Below are 19,110 nucleotides of genomic sequence, written 5' to 3'. Positions count from 1 at the left end.
TACATAAAAATATATCTGTATATGAAAAATGATAATTTTAAAAGACTTGCGCACGACTTTTCTCCTTATATTATGTTTGAAGTGAATACCTAATATCCCTGAAGTATCAAAAACAACTTCGAAAGTTTCAAGTCAATCGCAAAATACGCGAACAAATAAAGAATCCTAAAAACCAATATTTGATCTCCTCTGTTACTGATTTACTCTGACTGACAGAATCCAGGCCCAGCTCCTATTCAGGGTCAATATCTTTGTTAAAGGTATTTGATGTAAATGTTTCTTGTCTTATATGTCTTATATGTATTTCTTAGCGTGGAACAATAGAATCAGGAAGGTTTGATTAGACAGTGTTCAAAATAGAACCTTACATACTCATCTTTTTAATTAGTATATCTCCAAAATGTTTACAAGTTTTTGTTTTAAACGCTTCTGAAGTACCCAATTTGAAAACGCATTAGCGCTACAATGCTAATGGTTAAGACGTCAGTGGTCATCGGGTACGCCAAATGCTCACCTGCCAAGCTTATAAATAAGTTAATGCCTATGAAAACCGATCGAATCGTATTTTTTGAATCATCAATAAACATTATTTTTTATAAAACAGTACGTATCTCTGAACAACGTCTTCCGAAAGTCAGAAAAAAGATAATAAAAAAATATATTCAAAAAACAACTTTGTAAATTAGGGCAAAAATGTCAACATAGGTATAAGAGTAGAAGTTCCCTTTCAAAGGTTTTAACGACCCAACCTTGATTTCGTTCAAACTCCGAAGTGACTTATAACACAATAAAATGCCTTTAGGGCCTCCGAAACTCGATTGTAATTTGCAGATGCTTTTAATCATAGGTCCTTCCATAAAAATGTCCCAAGACACTCATCGGAGGCCTATAAAATATGGACGCTGCGTAATAGGGACATAAACTACGTGAGCAAAAAATTCTTAGCATGATTTTATGTCTTCTTCACAATGATATTTAATATATAACACACATAAATCCGATAGCTGTAGTTAATCAATTCGGCACGTTTATTATATTTTCAGAAAGGTCAATCGAATGATCGATATTGATAATACCAAAGGTTTTATAACGTGGGTGTTTCTTCTCTACAACCTATGAAGATCGATTTTCTTTGTGAATGTCGCGAATCAAATTTGATATGTGACTCGCTAATTTTATTGATAAATTTACATAATGTAGTGCATAATGCACTGCCTTCTGTTTCATTCAATGTTTAAAAATTTCGTGAATAATATTTAAATGAAAACAGCATCGCTGTAATAGGACACAGGAATTAGTATTGTAAATATTCATGGCAAAAGCACTGGTGGTAGGACCTCTTGGGAGTCCGCACGGGTAGGTACCACCACCCCGCCTATTTCCGCCGTGAAGCAATAATGCGTTTCGGTTCGAAGGGTGGGGGAGCCGTTGTAACTATACTGAAATCTTAAAACTTATATCTCGAGGTGGGTGGCGCATCTACGTTGTAGATGTCTATGGGCTCCAGTAACCACTTAACACAGGTGGGCTGTGAGTTCGTCCATCCATCTAAACAATAAAAAAAAAAAGAGCCACAGATACCACAGCGGGATTGGAGGGAACAGCTAAAAGTGACTGCATAATGGGAACTTTTCTCACTGTCTTTCTGGCACGCTCACACTTAAATGGCAGTGTTATTGTCTATTATATATAGTTATTTAGCGGCTACTACTAGTAATATTAAGATCCCATCCCTCGATCTGAAAGGTTCTTTTTGCATATTTTTAAACGTACCTTTTAAAAAAAACGTCACTTTCTGATTTCACTTGCGAATAACTACGATTGAAAACAAATCGTAATAATAAAAACAGTTTTCAAAGACTTCAAAGAAAGCTTAATTTTAAATTTCATCGTTATACAACTTTACATAACTGATGACCTTTCTTCCAACGCCCATGGGCATCATCAATGTCAAGACTAAAAATCAAGACGCTGTCTACTACTATACAATTTACATATGTACATATATTCTAAATATACTTGTAATCTGAATCAATTTACTAAAACCCATCCATCAACTAGCAAATCTGTCCTAAACAATAATTATTATACCTACCCACATTTACGCTCCGCCGTTTGGTATTTGTAAGGGAATTTATGCAAATAGTATGACGATCTAGTCCAGCCCAACCGTTACCCTAAATCGTTTTGAACTAGACAGGCATCTAGATATCGTGAAGTAACCTACTTAAGTACGTTCATTTTCGTAATAAAACTTATGCTAGCTGTCTGATGGGGACGGTGGTGCTTTTCTATCTGGCTAATTTGATATTATTCTCGTATTTATATTTAAAATAGAGACTGACTAGCTTATAGATTATTTTAGATATAAACGAAAATTTGAAGTCATGGAACTTCTTGACGTTGGGAACTATAGGACTAGAATCTATAAACTCACAATATTATTTACCCGTACTGTCAGCCTCATTGACAGATGATATCGATGTCTCAATTGGACAACGAGTGGATTGACGGTTGTAACACTATAATTCGGAATGCCTGATTAGCTCGCCAGTTGATTAAAAATTAAATGAGTGTGGTTTTATTAAGGCTACAATAATTTCTAAGAACTTAATGTCCGTCCAACAATCAAAATACGACCAAAACTATTTTCGCCACAATTTTTTCTTTTTCTATATGATATGTGGAAGAAAATTATAAAGAAAGAATTTTGATAAATTTTAGAATTTCATCGACAGTTACTATACAAACAAATATTTGGTACTTGGGGTCTAGAAGATGTTACGTATTCTTGAAATGTGAGTTGTAATTTTTATTTATTGTGTCGAATATGAGTCGTCTATTATCAAAGGTGGCAATCTGCATTTGGACAAAAAATGTTACTGATATGTCAATACAGATTGATTTGAATATAATCGTCTCCTTCAAAGAATACGGTTCAAAGCCTGCATTAAATAAAGGTTAATAGTTAACCTGTTATTTATCTAAGATGTCGTTCCGAATAGTTTTGTGACTGGCAATGGAATACAAAGTCAATAATTCGTTTTTCTGATTTACCAATATTGTTCAAAATCAGATTGCCGGCTTTGATAATAGACGACTCATATATACTTTATGAACATACGTCAAATATGTTGTGTGTCGTGGTTGCAAATACATAGAACGGCTGAGTTTCGTGAAGTGTAACATTTACATTACAATTATTTTGCTGTGCTTTAGGTTGCGGTTACATTTCACTGCCAAAACCAGACTAGCTTAAGGCATAACTGATCACAAATGCCAGCCGTCAGAACTGGGAAAGAAAATTAAATAAAAAAATACTATTTCCCTTTCATAGCATTTCGAACACATGTGTACCTTAATTCGTTTGATTATTTCTAATTTCCCGTGTTAAAATTAATTGAATCAAAAACTTAAAATCTTAACAGATTTTTTTGTATCAAAATATTAATGTATCATTAATATCGACAGTGAAAATAGTTTTTGTCTCACCATAATCAATAAGAAACGTCATGTCGACATTTCTAAATAATTAAAAGGGAAACAGGTATGATTTATTATTAAAGCATAATAATAATAATTATTATTATTATTATATTGTACATAATTTCTTGTAATTTATTTGTTTAAAAAAAAAGAAGTTTTAATAATAACGTTATTTTGAAATGTGAAAATTGTCGTATATGATCGAAAAATCTGAATTTGAAGATTTAAACGTACCTATCCGACAGAATTATAAAAATAATTGAATGTGCAACATATATTATTACGGGGCAACGTAAATAGCATCATAGTTATTTGATCAAACGATATTGACGCGAATTCGCTCGTTTTAATCATAAAAAGTAGGTGACAAACTGCTCCGGCCGGTGAACCAATGCACCCATATAAAAGGAAAACCGTTTTGAGCTCACTTTACATGTACGCAGTGGAAGCACATTCACACAACACATTACACGGTCCGATATACCGAGATCTCGACAAAATTATTAACCCCATTATCTTCAGTACTTCTCGTAGTAAATTACACTGTAGGTTTGAGTTTTTACGTTGACGAGATACTCTTGGCGACCGCGTTGTCTACGTTCCAAGAACGTAACTTCGCGAGGACGGTGCGAAGCGGACTGGCCCAAACGGCGAAGCGGCTACCCCGCCCGCCCTTACGCCTCCCGCCTCTGTCACCAGAGCATTCTTACCCAAAATCCAGCCGAGTACTCATTAATTCTGTTATCAGTGCAAAAGTTCAACCAACTCTGAGAGTAAGAACAGAGGTTTAATTAACTCTAAGCAAAATATGTAAACAAACAGACTGCGATACAATGATAGTCATAATTGTTGTTTAGTTGGAACAGATTTGCAGATTGACTTACACATCGAAGGCTAGAGACAATACAGCTTGAATGCCACCTTCGAATCTAAATGCATGATGCGTTCATGGTAGAAAAAAGCAGGATAATCACGCTATATAAAACTACCCGTTTGAACTCACAAGATGCCTACCGGTATATGTCCATTTTGTATGTTCGATTTATCACCATGCCCTATCCACTTCAGGATACAAGAAAACGGGCGTCTTATCTGTAAGGTTCTGGTCCTTACAGATAAAACACCCGCGTTCTTTAAACTGTATCTTTTGAGAGGTATTCACTGGTGTTTTATATATATTATTTCACTGGTGGTAGGACCTCTTGTGAGTTCGCACGGGTAGGTACCACCACCCTGCCTATTTCTGCCGTGAAGCAGTAATGCGTTTCGGTTTGAAGGGTGTGGTAGTCGTTGTAACTATACTGAGACCTTAGAACTTATATCTCAAGGTGGGTGGCGCATTTACATTGTAGATGTCTATGGGCTCCAGTAACCACTTAACACCAGGTGGGCTGTGAGCTCGTCCACCCATCTAAGCAATAAATAAATAAAAAATTAAATAAAATTTATTAAATCGAGTATTCTAAATGAAAATGTGGTTTGAATGTGACCGTTCTCGGAAACAATTGTAAGTCACCCGATCAGCGGCCCGTCAACGAAGTTACATAAACAAGAAACTTTCGAGCACGCCACTTTGATGTTTCCGCGGAGATGTTTGCTAGGTTTCCATCGGAAATTCAGTTTCGGAGCCTGCGTCTATCAATTGGAAACTGGTACAAATCGTAAGAATTATTGATATCTCGAGAGGTCGGCTCTCATACAAGAAGTTTTCAAAAGGAAGTGGAGCGAACTGAAACTGGAGCTAAACAAACTTCAACACGCGACGCGAACGTTACTTATCTGCCGGCGGCGGGCTGACAGCCGCAGATGAAAAATTGAAATTGTGTGAGATAAAACTACCTAACAGCTGCAACATCGCCGCCGAACAATGTCATCGCCACAACCACTATACTATTTTTATTTTTATTTTTTTTATTGCCCTTGTAGGCAGACGAGCACACGGCCCACCTGATGGTGAGTGGTTACCGTCGCCCATGGACTTCAGCAATGCCAGGGACAGAGCCAAGCCGCTGCCTACAAACTAGCTAAATGTTTTTCATTTTTCAAATCAATTGTCGAATTCGCTGTAAAGTGGACGTGAAAAATCTTAATTAAGAACACACGTGAATAGGTATTCGTTGGATATAATGTACTACATATTTTATTGGTACAGCGTGTAATAAGCCCGCTTAGTTTGGTACAGTATTCCTGTTTTTTTTCTGCCACGAAGCATTCATACGTTTTCAAGGTTGTAATTTATTCGTTTTTCCAAAGCAAGTTAGACTTTGATATAACATTACAGGGCGACATTATTCTAGGTGCGATTCTATAAGCTAACGTTTAACACTAGATTGACCTTGACCTTGTCTCTCCATCTACAAAAATAATCGGAAATATAATGAAACATCTTCTTTTTTTTATTGCCCTTGTAGGTAGACGAGCACACAGCCCACCTGATGGTGAGATGATTATCGTCGCCCATGGACTTCAGCAATGCTAGGGGTAGAACCAAGCCGATGTTTACCGAAATCTAAATTCTAAAATCTAAATCTATATTAATTCATTCTGTTTTTATTTTTCAATTTCGTAAAAATATTAAATAAACAACTGATCTTTGTCGACTTTCGTATACAAACCGGAACGCAATTTTAATTCAACATTATTTTTACAATTGATATTCAAGATATTAAAAAAATACATTTCACATTTCTACAAAAATAATACTTACGAAAATGCTGACAACTAATCAAAACTTCAAGGCATTTCCAAATAATAATAATAATAATAACTGGGAACAAACCACCGCCCTGCCTATTTCTGCCGTGTAGCAGTAATGCGTTTCGGTTTGAAGGGTGAGGCAGCCGTTGTAAGAGACCATAGAACTTATATCTCAAGGTGGGTGGCGCATTTACGTTGTAGATGTCTATGGGTTCCAGTAACCACTCGACACCAGGTGGGCTGTGAGATCGTCCACCCATCTAAGCAATAAAAGAAATATATATAGATAGATAATGACCATCCAGGCAAAAAGCAAACAAACCTGTTCAACACACAATGTGTGCCCGATGTTGGAATCGAACCCACGAACTTCGACCCAATAGTCAGGGCCGCTAACTACAGCACCACCGAGTCAGTCACATACCAAATACCAATAACACTCGAAAATAAATCAACGGATTAATATGACAGTTTCAGATGTTGAATAGCGAGACTGACAGCTCCGCGACGCTGTAACCAATAACGGAGGTCTGAAACGTCAACCGACCCTTCTCTATTTACGATGGAACCGAGACGTCGAGGGCACCACGTGAAAAGTCTCGCGTAAATCAAAGTCATAAATTCTCCTATCGTGAATGAACATTTCTCTTCGTGGACGTCTACACCGGCTGAATGGATAACGTCGGCCCAACCTCGCGGGATCACCTCTACGAAGTCATTTGCTTTTGTTCGTGTGGCAATTAATAACGGGCAGAAGGGCGTTTCCAAGCCACAGCAGGCGCCGTTCGCATATCGGTAATGATCTGGCGGAGCTCCGACTAACCGACTCTAGCACAGCTATCGATCATATCCGTTTAATCAATGAAAACGCGTGAAACGCCTTGAAACGTGTATATGGGCGCAAACCCCACTATTGGCAATAATTAACATAATAATATATAGTTTAGTTTATTCTATATTAATATTAATTTATTATTAGCAAGATAAAACTGTTATTCTAGCATATTTAATATTTAGCAGACACTGTTTTGATGTGAAAATGTTTAGAATATGATTATTATTTATATTACTGTTTAAAAACACAAATGACTGTATAAATAATTAAATATTAATAATAATTGATTGAGTATTGTAATTGTTCTGCACATGATGTTGGCGACATCGATTATTAGGCTGGCTAATAACAATGTTAGTTTATATTAGTTAAAAGTAATTTATGTAAAATAAATTAATGTCAGTCATGTGAAAATCACTAAAATGTGTATTGTGAATATTAAGCTATATTTTGTGAATTGTTTCGCAGTAATTACATTCGTTTGTATAAAAGAAGTTGTAATTACTATAATCATCAAAAAATGGCTAATTGTGTAAGAACTAAGACGTAGCTTTTTGTAATAAAATAGTAATGTTCAAGTTTTATAGAATTGTATTGTATTTTCATTGTAAAAGACCTTACTCAAAATTCAAAATCATTTGTTTCAACTTAGATGTCAGTATAGCACACTTGTTGAATGTCAAAATATAAATAACAATGTAAACTCTACCACCGGTTCCAAAAAAAGCCACAGTCCTGAGAAGAACCGGCGAAACAAACTCAGCGGGCTTTTTTTTTGATTTTTCTCAAATATTTTCTTTTTTTTTAAATAAGTAACAATATTTGCAATAAACGAAAAAACAAGTCAAAAAAAATAAAATTACAAAATAATAATAATAATGAAAAATGAAAAGGCCAGAGCGAACGCCTCATTCCCACTGTGTGAAAACTCTGGCTTAAGACCGACATGTATGTTGTATGAAATATAGACTCTTGAAGTTCGCTTTAATTCGTCACCGCGGGTATAATCCATTGCGTATTGAAGCTCACGTATCCTCCATTGTGGGTACACGATTTAGCTTTTTCATCATAAGCTTGAACATGATGGATTATGTGTCAAACAAACTACAGCATACTAAGGGATTCAAAAAGGAAAATCTATAAGTAAGAAAACCGATGTTGTATTTATTACCAATAATCAACAACACTAAGAAAATTACGTAAGTCGTGTAAAAATAAAAAATAAAATCCATTTGAGTATAAAAGTTAATATGTGTAGGTATATCTCTGGCCGTTATATACAGTCTGAAACAACTGTTTTTTTTGCCGATTTCGTTTCATTTTTTTCAGAAAATCTTTTCATTGACCTCGATTAGTGATCGAATTATAAACATATTAAATATACCTACTAGATCGAAATATTATATTATATATTAAATTTGGTCTTTGATGCGTGTCAAGATTTTCAAATTTAATCGTATATCTTGAAGTAGATGAAAATGAAATTCTCAGCTTCTGTTACATACAAATAAATAGCTAATGGAAGTATGTCAAAAGCGCTAAACAGGCTATTTTAGTAAAGATATTGCAGAAAGGTACAAGGTAATTGCTCAATTGGCGGTGTTTAAGTGGAAACGCTTAACCTACACACAAATACGACTTATTTCTTTACTTTTTCTTTAGTTCGTCTCGCAATACCTTTCCTGACATAGCTTGTTTTTAGCTTTGCAATTAAAAAACGTAAATTTTGGGGTTAGGTTTATTTCTTTCGTTTAATAATTTGTTTAAATTCATACTTTTAAGTTGATTTACTCTAAAATAATAATTTGGTCTGTGCTCTACAATATAGAACGCAGTGAAAAATTAACATTTTTAAAAAAAATTTTTTAGCCGCCGTATAAAATTAATATATTCTATATTAATCCCACAACTGAGACAAAGTCAATGAAACCTGTTAACTTGAAATCCGTTAAGACATTAAACATACATACAAATATAATATGTTCAAACAATTTTACCTTTCTTCAGCAATGGGGTAAAAACGGATCAACTAATGTGTTTGAATTTGATCTTTAAAGTAGCACTAACATCAGCTTATGAATAAGCTGTTTATCGACCGTATCAAAACAATATGAAGTCCGACTGGAATCATCGTTATTGGGCATGAACTGGAATAACTACTTATCTATTAATGCTAACCAATTGTGAGCTCAACTGAATTCATTAACAAGTTTTGTTAGTGAAAAAAGTTTTTTATTACAACATAGGTACTCGCTAAAATCTTTAGACTCGCGCTGCCATTTTGATATTTTTTTCTATATTAAATAACCAAGAGAAACATTATTGAAACAATATCGTGAATAAAAGCGTTTTTATCTCGAAAATATTTCAATATACAAAATATTTAAAAAAAATATTAATATAACCAATACAGCACACACATGCATACGTAAACATAAAAAAAAAATTTTTTTTGTCATATTAATCTCATATTAAATAATATTTCACGTAATGAAAGATTCCACAACGACCAATAAACTCTCATAGCGTGGCTTTTCACAAATTTTTCAGTTGGGATTTCTTTCCATTTTCCCTGTCACATTAGACCGAGACCGGAGCCTGAACATTGGGTAAGTTCTCTATTGTTGTTTACGGTAAACTTGGAGCTTAGCAAGCCATTCAGCTCATAAATTTCCGTGTAATAACAGCTCGCAGCTCCCCTAGACACTTGTAAGAGCGCTGCAATAAGCCGCGCCTGCTAAATGACCAAGTTACCTATTGGCATAGTTGATAAATGTTACTATTTACGTTATATCTATACTAATATATAAATCTACAGTGGTTTTTACGGATGTTCCGTTATAACTGCTGAATCATGCATCCGATTGGCTTGAAACTTGATATCCATGTAGAAAATACATGTACTTAATGAATAGGCTAATATTTATATGAGTGTTGGACTCCCTACACCAGTTGCGGTGGCGAGAAATAATAATATTAATTTTAAATTCCCAGCGAAGCGGACGGGTACAGCTAGTATACATATAATACCTTTAGTTTCGTTTGTTAGAAACAATTAGGTGAGTTTTTTTTTTAGGGTTTTTGAATAATAATTACTCAACTACAGGCGACTAAATTTTTTTTTTTTTTAATTTAAGAAGTCAGAACGTGATGTATATCTCTTTTGGCGGTTCATCGTACGTGTAATATTCACGAAATGACATTTACAATATTAATCATAGTGAAACTTCATCAATGTCTTCTAGAATGTCGATCGTGTTTAATTTTCAATTTCTAAATCGAATATTTTTCAACTTATTTATATCTAGTTTCGACAACAAAATGTATTATAATATATCTCAGAGATTTTTTTATTCAAAACCGAACTTAGAACAGCGAAAATATTTTTCGATGAAGTATTTCGAAAACCTATTATATTATATCGTATTCTGAATCGAAGAGCAGTTTTGTGTTTATTTTACCAACAAAATACAGATTTATTGATGAATTTTATGTAGTTCGAAACATGTAATGTAAAGAGCATATTAAACCAAGCTTTGCCTAATGAGAATTTATGCAAAAAAACGATTGAATTGCAGTGACAATGTACACCTGCGTTCAACTTACTTGTAACGGGAACAGCGAGAAACACCCGTGAGAAGTACACCTTCTATTACAATGCGTTAATTGAGACCCCGATCTCAACACTCAAACTACAGTAAAGAACTTACTATAATCGCTGACTATTTCAGGAATTTTATTCGTGTTTAGAAGTACTCAGAACTTTACAATAGTTGTATATTTATATTACAGATTTGAACACGGTGTTTAAAAGAGAAGCGAACAGCGATACGATACTCATAGTGTAGTGTCTATGATGATAGACACTACACTATGAGTAAAAATATGTTTCAATGTCAACGACGATACTCATAGTGTAGTATCTATCATCATAGACAGTCTATCATCATAGACGATACTCATAGTGTAGTGTCTATCATCATATGTCATCTATGATGATAGATGACATATGATGATAGTATGAGTATCGTCGTTGACATTGAAACATATTTTTTTAACATTCTCTTTCAAAAAATAGATTTGAACAAAGATAAAATCAATATATACCTAGTCAGGTCATAAATTCTGTCACATGTTTAATGTAAAATAATTGAAACAAGTTTATTCATTATGTAACCATTCATATACCAAAATGAACTTAACGAAACATAGATTCTTATGACACTAAAGTTTATTCAAAATTACCTCCGTGATTTTGAATACAGGCCTTCAATCTGCGCGGCCAGTCGTCTATCGCAGCACGAACGAGGTCCATGTCAATATCGGCGGCTGCCTTAATCAAGGATGTCTTGAGTGACTCCAAATTGGGATGAGGCTTTGAACACGCCTTTTCCTCCAAGTGTTGCCATATCTTGTAATCTAACGGATTCAAATCTGGACTGGAGGAGGGCCAGTCTTCGTGCCGGATGAAGTCGATTTCACGCGCCGCCAGCCAGTCTTGTGTGCTCTTCGCTCTATGAGCTGGCGCCGAATCTTGTTGGAATACCCAGTGCCTGTTATTGAACATGGTATGTGAAACAGGTTCCACAAGGTTCGTCAGGACCGTATTTTGATACACAACTGCATTCGTTTTTACACCTTTCTCACAAAAATGTACCTCTGTTAAGCCCCAATAAGAAACTCCCAACCATACCGTGAGCGAGGATGGAAAATGACCTCGTTGGACACGCGGAATACGGTTGCTCGCTTCTTCACTACTGTGTGCGTACACCTTATCATTTTGTTTGTTGTAGCTCTCTTCTACGGTAAAAAAATTTTCATCCGAAAAAAGAATTTCCCGATATTTTTTTCCCGCGTACCGCTTCAACAAAGCGCGGCATCTCTTCAGTCTCAGGTCCATTAGACGAGCATTCAAACGATGTCCTGTTTTTCTTCGATATGCCCGAAGCCCTAAGTCTTCATTTAACACCCTTTTCACCGTGGTTCTGCTTAACCCCATCTGAAGGGCCAACAGTTTCTGCTTACGTTTGGGATTTCTTTGAATTCGCGCCTTCACAGCTTTTATCACTACTGGAGTCCTAACAGACCGAGGGCGACCACTTCTTGACCTGTCATCTACACTAGTCTTCATTGTATCGTTTGATGGTACGATAAACGAATCTTTTGGTTATATTCAAAATTTTCAGTATGTTAAAAATTTGAATTGGCGCGTAACCGCAACGATGCAACGCAATAACTGCAGCACGGTCTTCTTTAAGCGTCCACTCCATATTTAAAAATGAGTAAAATTCTAAAAGTATACATTTTTATTTTCATGAACAATTCGAAATTCGAATTCAATAAAATTTTTTGTGGCCAGCATTCTAAAAGAAAAGTTTTTACTGTGTGACAATACTTATGACCTGACTAGTTATATATTATACATTATATACTAATGCCATATTTGTGTAACCTTGAATTAAACAACGTAGGACTATAAAAAGCTCTTGATATACCGAATGCTGTTTTCTACAATTGCAAATACATAAATTGTCTTGAATTAAAATATCTAGTGAATTCTTTTTATTTCTTGGATGGATGGACGAGCTCACAGCCCACCTGGTGTTAAGTGGTTACTGGAGCCCAAGACATCTACAACGTAAATGCGCCACCCACCTTGAGATATCAGTTCTAAGGTCTCAGTATAATTACAACGGCTACCCCACCCTTCAAACCGAAACGCTTCACAGCAGAAATAGGCGGGGTGGTGATACCTACCCGTGCGGACTCACAAGAGGTCCTACCACCAGTAATTACGCAAATTTTAATTTTGCGAGTTTGATTTTTATTACACCGTGTTATTCCTTCACTGTGGAAGTCAATCGTCAACATTTGGTATGTATTTCATTAGAAAAATTTGTACCCGCCTGCGGGATTCGAACACCGTTGCATCGCTAAATACGAATGCACCAGATGTCTTATTCTTTAGGCCACGACGACTTCAAAAATAATGAATAATATGTTTAATTCGTTTCAATGATCCTAAATGACGTATTATGTTACGGCGATTTTATCGTAGCTAAGTAACTACATCTGGGCAGAAGGAGAACTTTTTTTTAAATAACATATTGTTGATTAAGATAATATTTTAAGAAATTAAATTTATGCTCATCCCGCAATAAGCAGTTTCGATCAAAATAACTTTGCACAACAATGCTGCAGAGGAATTATCCGATACAGGTCAAGTGGAACCTCTCCAATGAATACGGGGAATAGTTTACAGATTTTCAACAAATAACAAATATGCTACAGAGATACAAAGCTTTTTATGAAATATTCGGTGAAAATTATATTAATAAAATGTATATAGAAATTATTCATTAGCATATAATTAGCATACGGCCCACCTTATCGTGAGTGGTTATCTTCGCCCGTGGACTGCAGCAATGCCAGGGGCGGAGCCAAGCCGCTGCCTACCTTTAAGTATTCTCCACAAGCTTTGTTTGAAGAAGGACATGTCATAGCAATCGGTAAACACCGTGGAGGGGAGCTCATTCCAAGGCCGAATGGTACGTGGCAAAAAAGATCGCTAGAAGCGCACTGTGGATGAACGCAGTGACTCCAGGTAGTATGGATGAACTCTACTCCGGCGGCGGGCGGTGCGATGGTAAAAACAAGCATCATCATCTTAATATTAAGTGACCTATGTGGCCATAGGCAATCACAACCTAAATGCCGTAACATATTTTTTCTTCTTCTCAGTCGTGTCACTCTTGACAGAGTGGTCGTGATCGTCATGTAGTGTTGGAAGGGGCAGAAGCAGCGTCTATTTGGTATAGTACAGTCTCGAATGGTGAATTTCTTCGGACACGTTTCGCGACGAGATGGCCGGTCCATAGAACACCTCGTTGTACAGGGAAGCGTTGATGGTACAAGACCGCGCGGGAGGCCACCAATGCGGTGGACCGACCAAATTAAAACTGCAGTGGGAGGTCCCCTAAATGAGTGCAGTAGAATGGCCTCGAACAGGGAGAGATGGCGCGACATCGTGAGACGTAACATATTATGTATATCTTATTCTTAGTCTTAAGTCAGGTGGTGGTGCGCTTCACAAGACGTCACCGTTCCTCGCGTACCGCAGCCTTTCTTGTGCACTCGTTGACGGGGCTGCTTAGAGCAGCCTTTATTTGGTCGGTCCATCTTATTGTTCTTTGAGTAAATGAAACTGTATTTTACAATATGGAAATGTTTTAATGAACAATCATTACCACACACAAAGACGAAGCAATGCGAAGAGAAAACAAAAGACAGTCACGATGCTTCCCATAGACTATACACATATCATAGATAGAAAGTATCTACATTGCTTGTCTTTTAACACCCCTTCTCAATGTAAATACATTTCTATAATACAATAACAAAACATATCAACTTCTAATTTTAACACACAATACAATCTCTTGAACTTAGTTTTTATATTTGTTTTGGACACCGCACATATTTAAGTGTCTTATAATCAATTCTTTACACAAAGCTTTTGTCAACATATCTGCTGGTTGTTGACTAGTGTTTATATAATCAATGCAAATCTTATTTTCCTTAACTAAGTCCTTAACAAAATGGTAGCGTATATCTACATGCTTCAAACGCTTTATATTATCTGTTTTTGCATTTATAATGGCTGATTGATTATCACAATATATTTTAATTGGGTAAATACTTTCAAATTCAAAATCATTTAGTAGATTTGCAAGCCAGCAAGCATCGCTCACAGCCATACTCATTGACACATATTCAGCTTCTGTAGATGACAAACTAACTGAAGCCTGTTTCTTAGAGCACCATAAAATTAAACAATTTGACAATAAAAACAAGTAACCTGAGGTAGACTTTCTATCTTTAAGATCTGCTCCCCAGTCAGCATCACAATAACCCGTTACACACTGAGAGTTACACTTATAAATCAACTTATAATTTAAAGTATACTTTACATATCTTAAGATCCTCTTTAATGCACTTAGTAGCTCATTATTTGCACATGTTTGATACCTGCTTAACATAGATATTGGAAAACACAAATCAGGCCTAGTTCCTAATGAAGCATACATTAAACATCCTATAATTTGCCTACACAATGTTTCACATTTTTTATCTTTAGATATGGTTTCATTTGAAAATAGTTTAGTATTTAGGTTAGGGTCCATAGGAGTTAGCATTTCCTTACAATTCTCCATATTAAATTTTTGTAATACACTCTCCAAATAACTTCTTTGATCTAACTCTGTAGTGCCAGTTTCCAAATTTTGCTTTACATTTATACCAAGAAAATTAGATACAAAACCAAGATCCTTCATTTTAAATTCTTTGTTCAAAATAGCTTTAACTTGTAAAACAATTTTCTTACTTGACCCAAAATACAATATATCATCGACATAAAGTAACAAATAGGTCTTGTTATTGTCATTACATCTTTTAAATAAACATGAGTCATACTTGGATCTTGTAAATCCTTCTCTTGCCATCACTGAATTAAACTTAGCATTCCAACTTTTAGGAGAACTTTTTAACCCATATAAAGCTTTATTTAATTTAAAAATGTTGTTCTTCCCAGAGAAAGCCCCTTCTGGCAGCCTAATATATACTTCCCTGTCTATATCACCATACAAAAATGCTCCAGTAACATCCATTTGATGTATAGGCAAATTTAACTTAGTCGCTATAGCTACAAAGACTCTGAAAGTAGATAACTTTGCTACTGGTGCATATAATTCACCCAAATCAAATTCACTATTTTGCTCAAATCCCCTAGCGACTAACCTCGCTTTATATTGCTGAATGTTGTCCTTACTTTCCTTTATTTTAAAGACCCACTTACTGTTTATAATTTCTCCACTTGCTGGTACACTACACAAGTCCCATGTGTTATTGTCTCTCAAGGTTTGCAATTCTTTATTCATTGCCTCTCTCCATTTACTTGAATCAGTTCTATTAATGGCCTCTTCATATGTGGCTGGTTCATATTTCTCACTTGCTACATTATTGCACTCATAAAACAATGTTTGTTTCTTTGTTCGCTTTGGCCTTTCATTTCGTACCTGTACTATTTCATCAACCTTCAACGATTCATCCTCCGAAGGTATGTATTCACTTGAACACTCACTCTCAATTTCCACTGAGGACGTATCTGTAATGAGACTAGTATGAGTATCACTTGGGTCAGGTTGAGATACTTCACTTTCAGTTATTTCTTCCACTGTCACTGAATCAACCATATCATTTGTAGGTTGACTATCTAGATTCAACATAACAGTAGTTTCTTCCTCCTTATCTTCCTCTTTATTTAAGAATACCACATCTCTCTGTATAAATACACAATTTTTCTCAGAGAAATAGATTCTATAACCCTTGGTCTCTTCGCCATAGCCAACCATTACTCCCTTCTCAGCCTTCATGTCAAATTTCCTTCTCTTTTCCTTAGGAATGTGGACATAAACTGGTGAACCAAACTCCTGCAGTTGGTGAATATTATAACTTCTGCCTGTCCACAATTCAAACGGTGACTTCCCTTCTCTGCCTTTACCAGTTCTATTTAATACAAAAGCAGCAGTATTAACTGCTTCTGCCCACAGTTTCTTGTGTAAGTTCTTAGCGTGTAACATTGTTCTTGCTGCCTCAACAAGAGTTCGATTTTCCCTCTCGGCCTTACCGTTTTGTTCAGGAGTATAACATACTGTTGTTTGATGAATGATACCCCTCTTAGAGCACATTTCTTTCACTTCTTTGTTTATGAATTCCAGCCCATTGTCTGTTCGAAAAGTCTTGACCTTGTTACCAGTTACATTTTCAGCTCTGTTTAAGAAATTCTCCAGACATTTCTTTATTTCGTCCTTCGTTTTGACAAGATACACAGTTCGGAAATTTGAGTAATCATCCTTCAGGACTACAAAATATCTCGATCCACCAATGGACTCTTCTTCCATGGGTCCACATGTGTCTCCATGTATTAATTCGCATGTCCTAGTGCTTACACTTTCGCTTTTCATAAATGGTAGCCTATGTATTTTTCCTTTTAAGCAGCTTTCACATTGTGGCACATTGGTTTGTTTCACAACAATGTTGTTTTTCGCCAACACTTTCTTTACATGATCAAAGTTCTGGTGTGCTAACTTCTGATGCCATTTATATAAGTCATTCTTTACTACTTTAGCTACATTTACATGCTCACTTTTAAAACGAAATTCCATATAATATGAGTTATCGAGTCTATTCGCAACAGCACAAACAATGTTATTCTTGTAAAACCGGCAAGTATTGTTGTTTGTCATCATGACATAGCCACGGTCTGCAGCGCGGTTCACAGAGAATAAATTTGTCTTTAGTTCGGGAACGAACAATACGTTGTCTAAGGTTGTATCAACCCATTCACTCCCATTATGGACCTGTACCGCCATCTGTCCAGATCCTAATACACTAATAGTAGCACCGTTACCTACAATTACCGACTTTTGCGAGACACTCGAAAATGATGACAACAATGACCTATCACAGCACATATGTTCGCTAGCCCCTGAATCAACTAGCCACTTTGATTTTTCATATTTTTCGTCTTCTGAGTTACACACAACGAACGCATTACTCATTTTCTTATTGTCCTTTAGCTTTCTATAACGACACTGCGCCTTAACATGTCCCGGTTTACCACAATAAAAGCACTTATTAAAGTCCACGTTTTTCTCATTGTTTCTATTATTTCGACACTCTGACTGGTAATGTCCCGGTTTGCCACATTTAAAACACTTAACATTTCTCTTGGCTACGAACGCTGACGTCGTCTCCTGGTTTTCTTCAATCTTTTCCTTCAACCTTTCCTCTTCTACTAATAGCCTTGCCACCAAATTATCAAATGTTTGTTTATTATCGGGTGCGGACTCCCATGCCGATATAAAATGTTTATATTCATCTGGTAAACTCATCAAAACTTTAGTTATTGTAAATTTGTCTGAGATCTCCTCACCCAATTGCTTCAACTGACTCTGCATTTCTTGGATTTTAGATATAAACACCGACATATCAATTCCTTTCTCATATTTATATTGAAAGAAACGTTGCTGTATAATGTGAATGCTTGTTTCCGACTTTTGTTCGTAGACACATAACAGCTTTTGCCACATTTCAGCAGAAGATGTACAAGTTATGATATGCAGCATGACATCCTCAGACATCCTGGTGACTATCAATGATTGAGCCTTAGCATCCTTTACTTCCCAGGCAGCTCTTGCAACAGCGTCTTCTGGTTTTACCGTCCGCCCTTCAACAACGTCCAACCATCCTTGACCTCTCAACAATACTGTTATTTGAAACTTCCAAACATTCCAATTTTTCGCACCTTCCAGTTTCATCACATGAGTGGTATTATTTACTTCCATCTTGCGTAATTAACGTTATTAATATTCCTCCTGACTACAATTTTCAGTCGGCACGTACCGGCCAACTTAACCTCACTTTTAGTCAGTCTTCAATACCGCACGATGTATTTTTTATTCTTTCTTCTAAATAGGTAGCCGTGCCTGGGCCCATAACCTATTGTTCTTTGAGTAAATGAAACTGTATTTTACAATATGGAAATGTTTTAATGAACAATCATTACCACACACAAAGACGAAGCAATGCGAAGAGAAAACAAAAGACAGTCACGATGCTTCCCATAGACTATACACATATCATAGATAGAAAGTATCTACATTGCTTGTCTTTTAACACATCTTAACGGTAATCTGGCCCGTGGTCTTGTACCCTTAATCATGCCTTCAACCACAAGGCGCTCCACTGAGACGATACCCCGTCGCGTTCTCATTACGGATCCTCCCGATCCATTAACGGTGCTTTTAGGTATCTCAAGCACCGATGGCCGTCCTCGCCGAACCCTCGGCACGGCAAGTAAATTAACCCATAGACACAGCCTACTGAGTTTCTCGCCGGATCTTCTCAGTAAGGCGCGTTTCCGATCAGGTGGTAGATTCTGCGAAGCACTGCTCTTGCTAGGGCCAGTGCTAGCAACACCTCCAGTTTGAGCCCCGAGAGCTCACCTACACGCTAGGGTAACGCTGATATAG

The 19,110-nt window shown here is 36.2% G+C and overlaps 1 protein-coding gene across 9 annotated transcripts in view; it reads right to left on the bottom strand.

The window, feature by feature from the left end:
• Window positions 1-19,110, bottom strand: part of LOC114252606 (agrin) — a 189,990-nt gene that overhangs the window by 53,900 nt on the left and 116,980 nt on the right. For 4 of the 9 annotated variants that reach the window (XM_089727693.1, XM_089727692.1, XM_028187157.2 and 1 more), the window contains exon 1: window positions 3,915-4,138. The exons of 3 other annotated variants lie outside the window; for them this stretch is intronic. Coding sequence is in view for 3 of the 6 variants with exons in the window: in XM_089727692.1 (XP_089583818.1) it covers window positions 3,915-3,953 (39 nt within the window). In the remaining 3 variants the exon portion in view is untranslated. Of the gene's footprint in view, window positions 1-3,858; window positions 4,140-19,110 lie in introns of those variants that run through there. 2 more of the 9 variants (XR_016323150.1, XM_089727694.1) reach the window with 2 other exon arrangements.

The sequence above is a fragment of the Bombyx mandarina genome, chromosome 05 (assembly GCF_030267445.1).
Source record: "Bombyx mandarina strain Sakado chromosome 05, ASM3026744v2".
NCBI lineage: Eukaryota > Metazoa > Arthropoda > Insecta > Lepidoptera > Bombycidae > Bombyx > Bombyx mandarina.
This window is presented reverse-complemented; position numbering and strand designations above follow the sequence as displayed.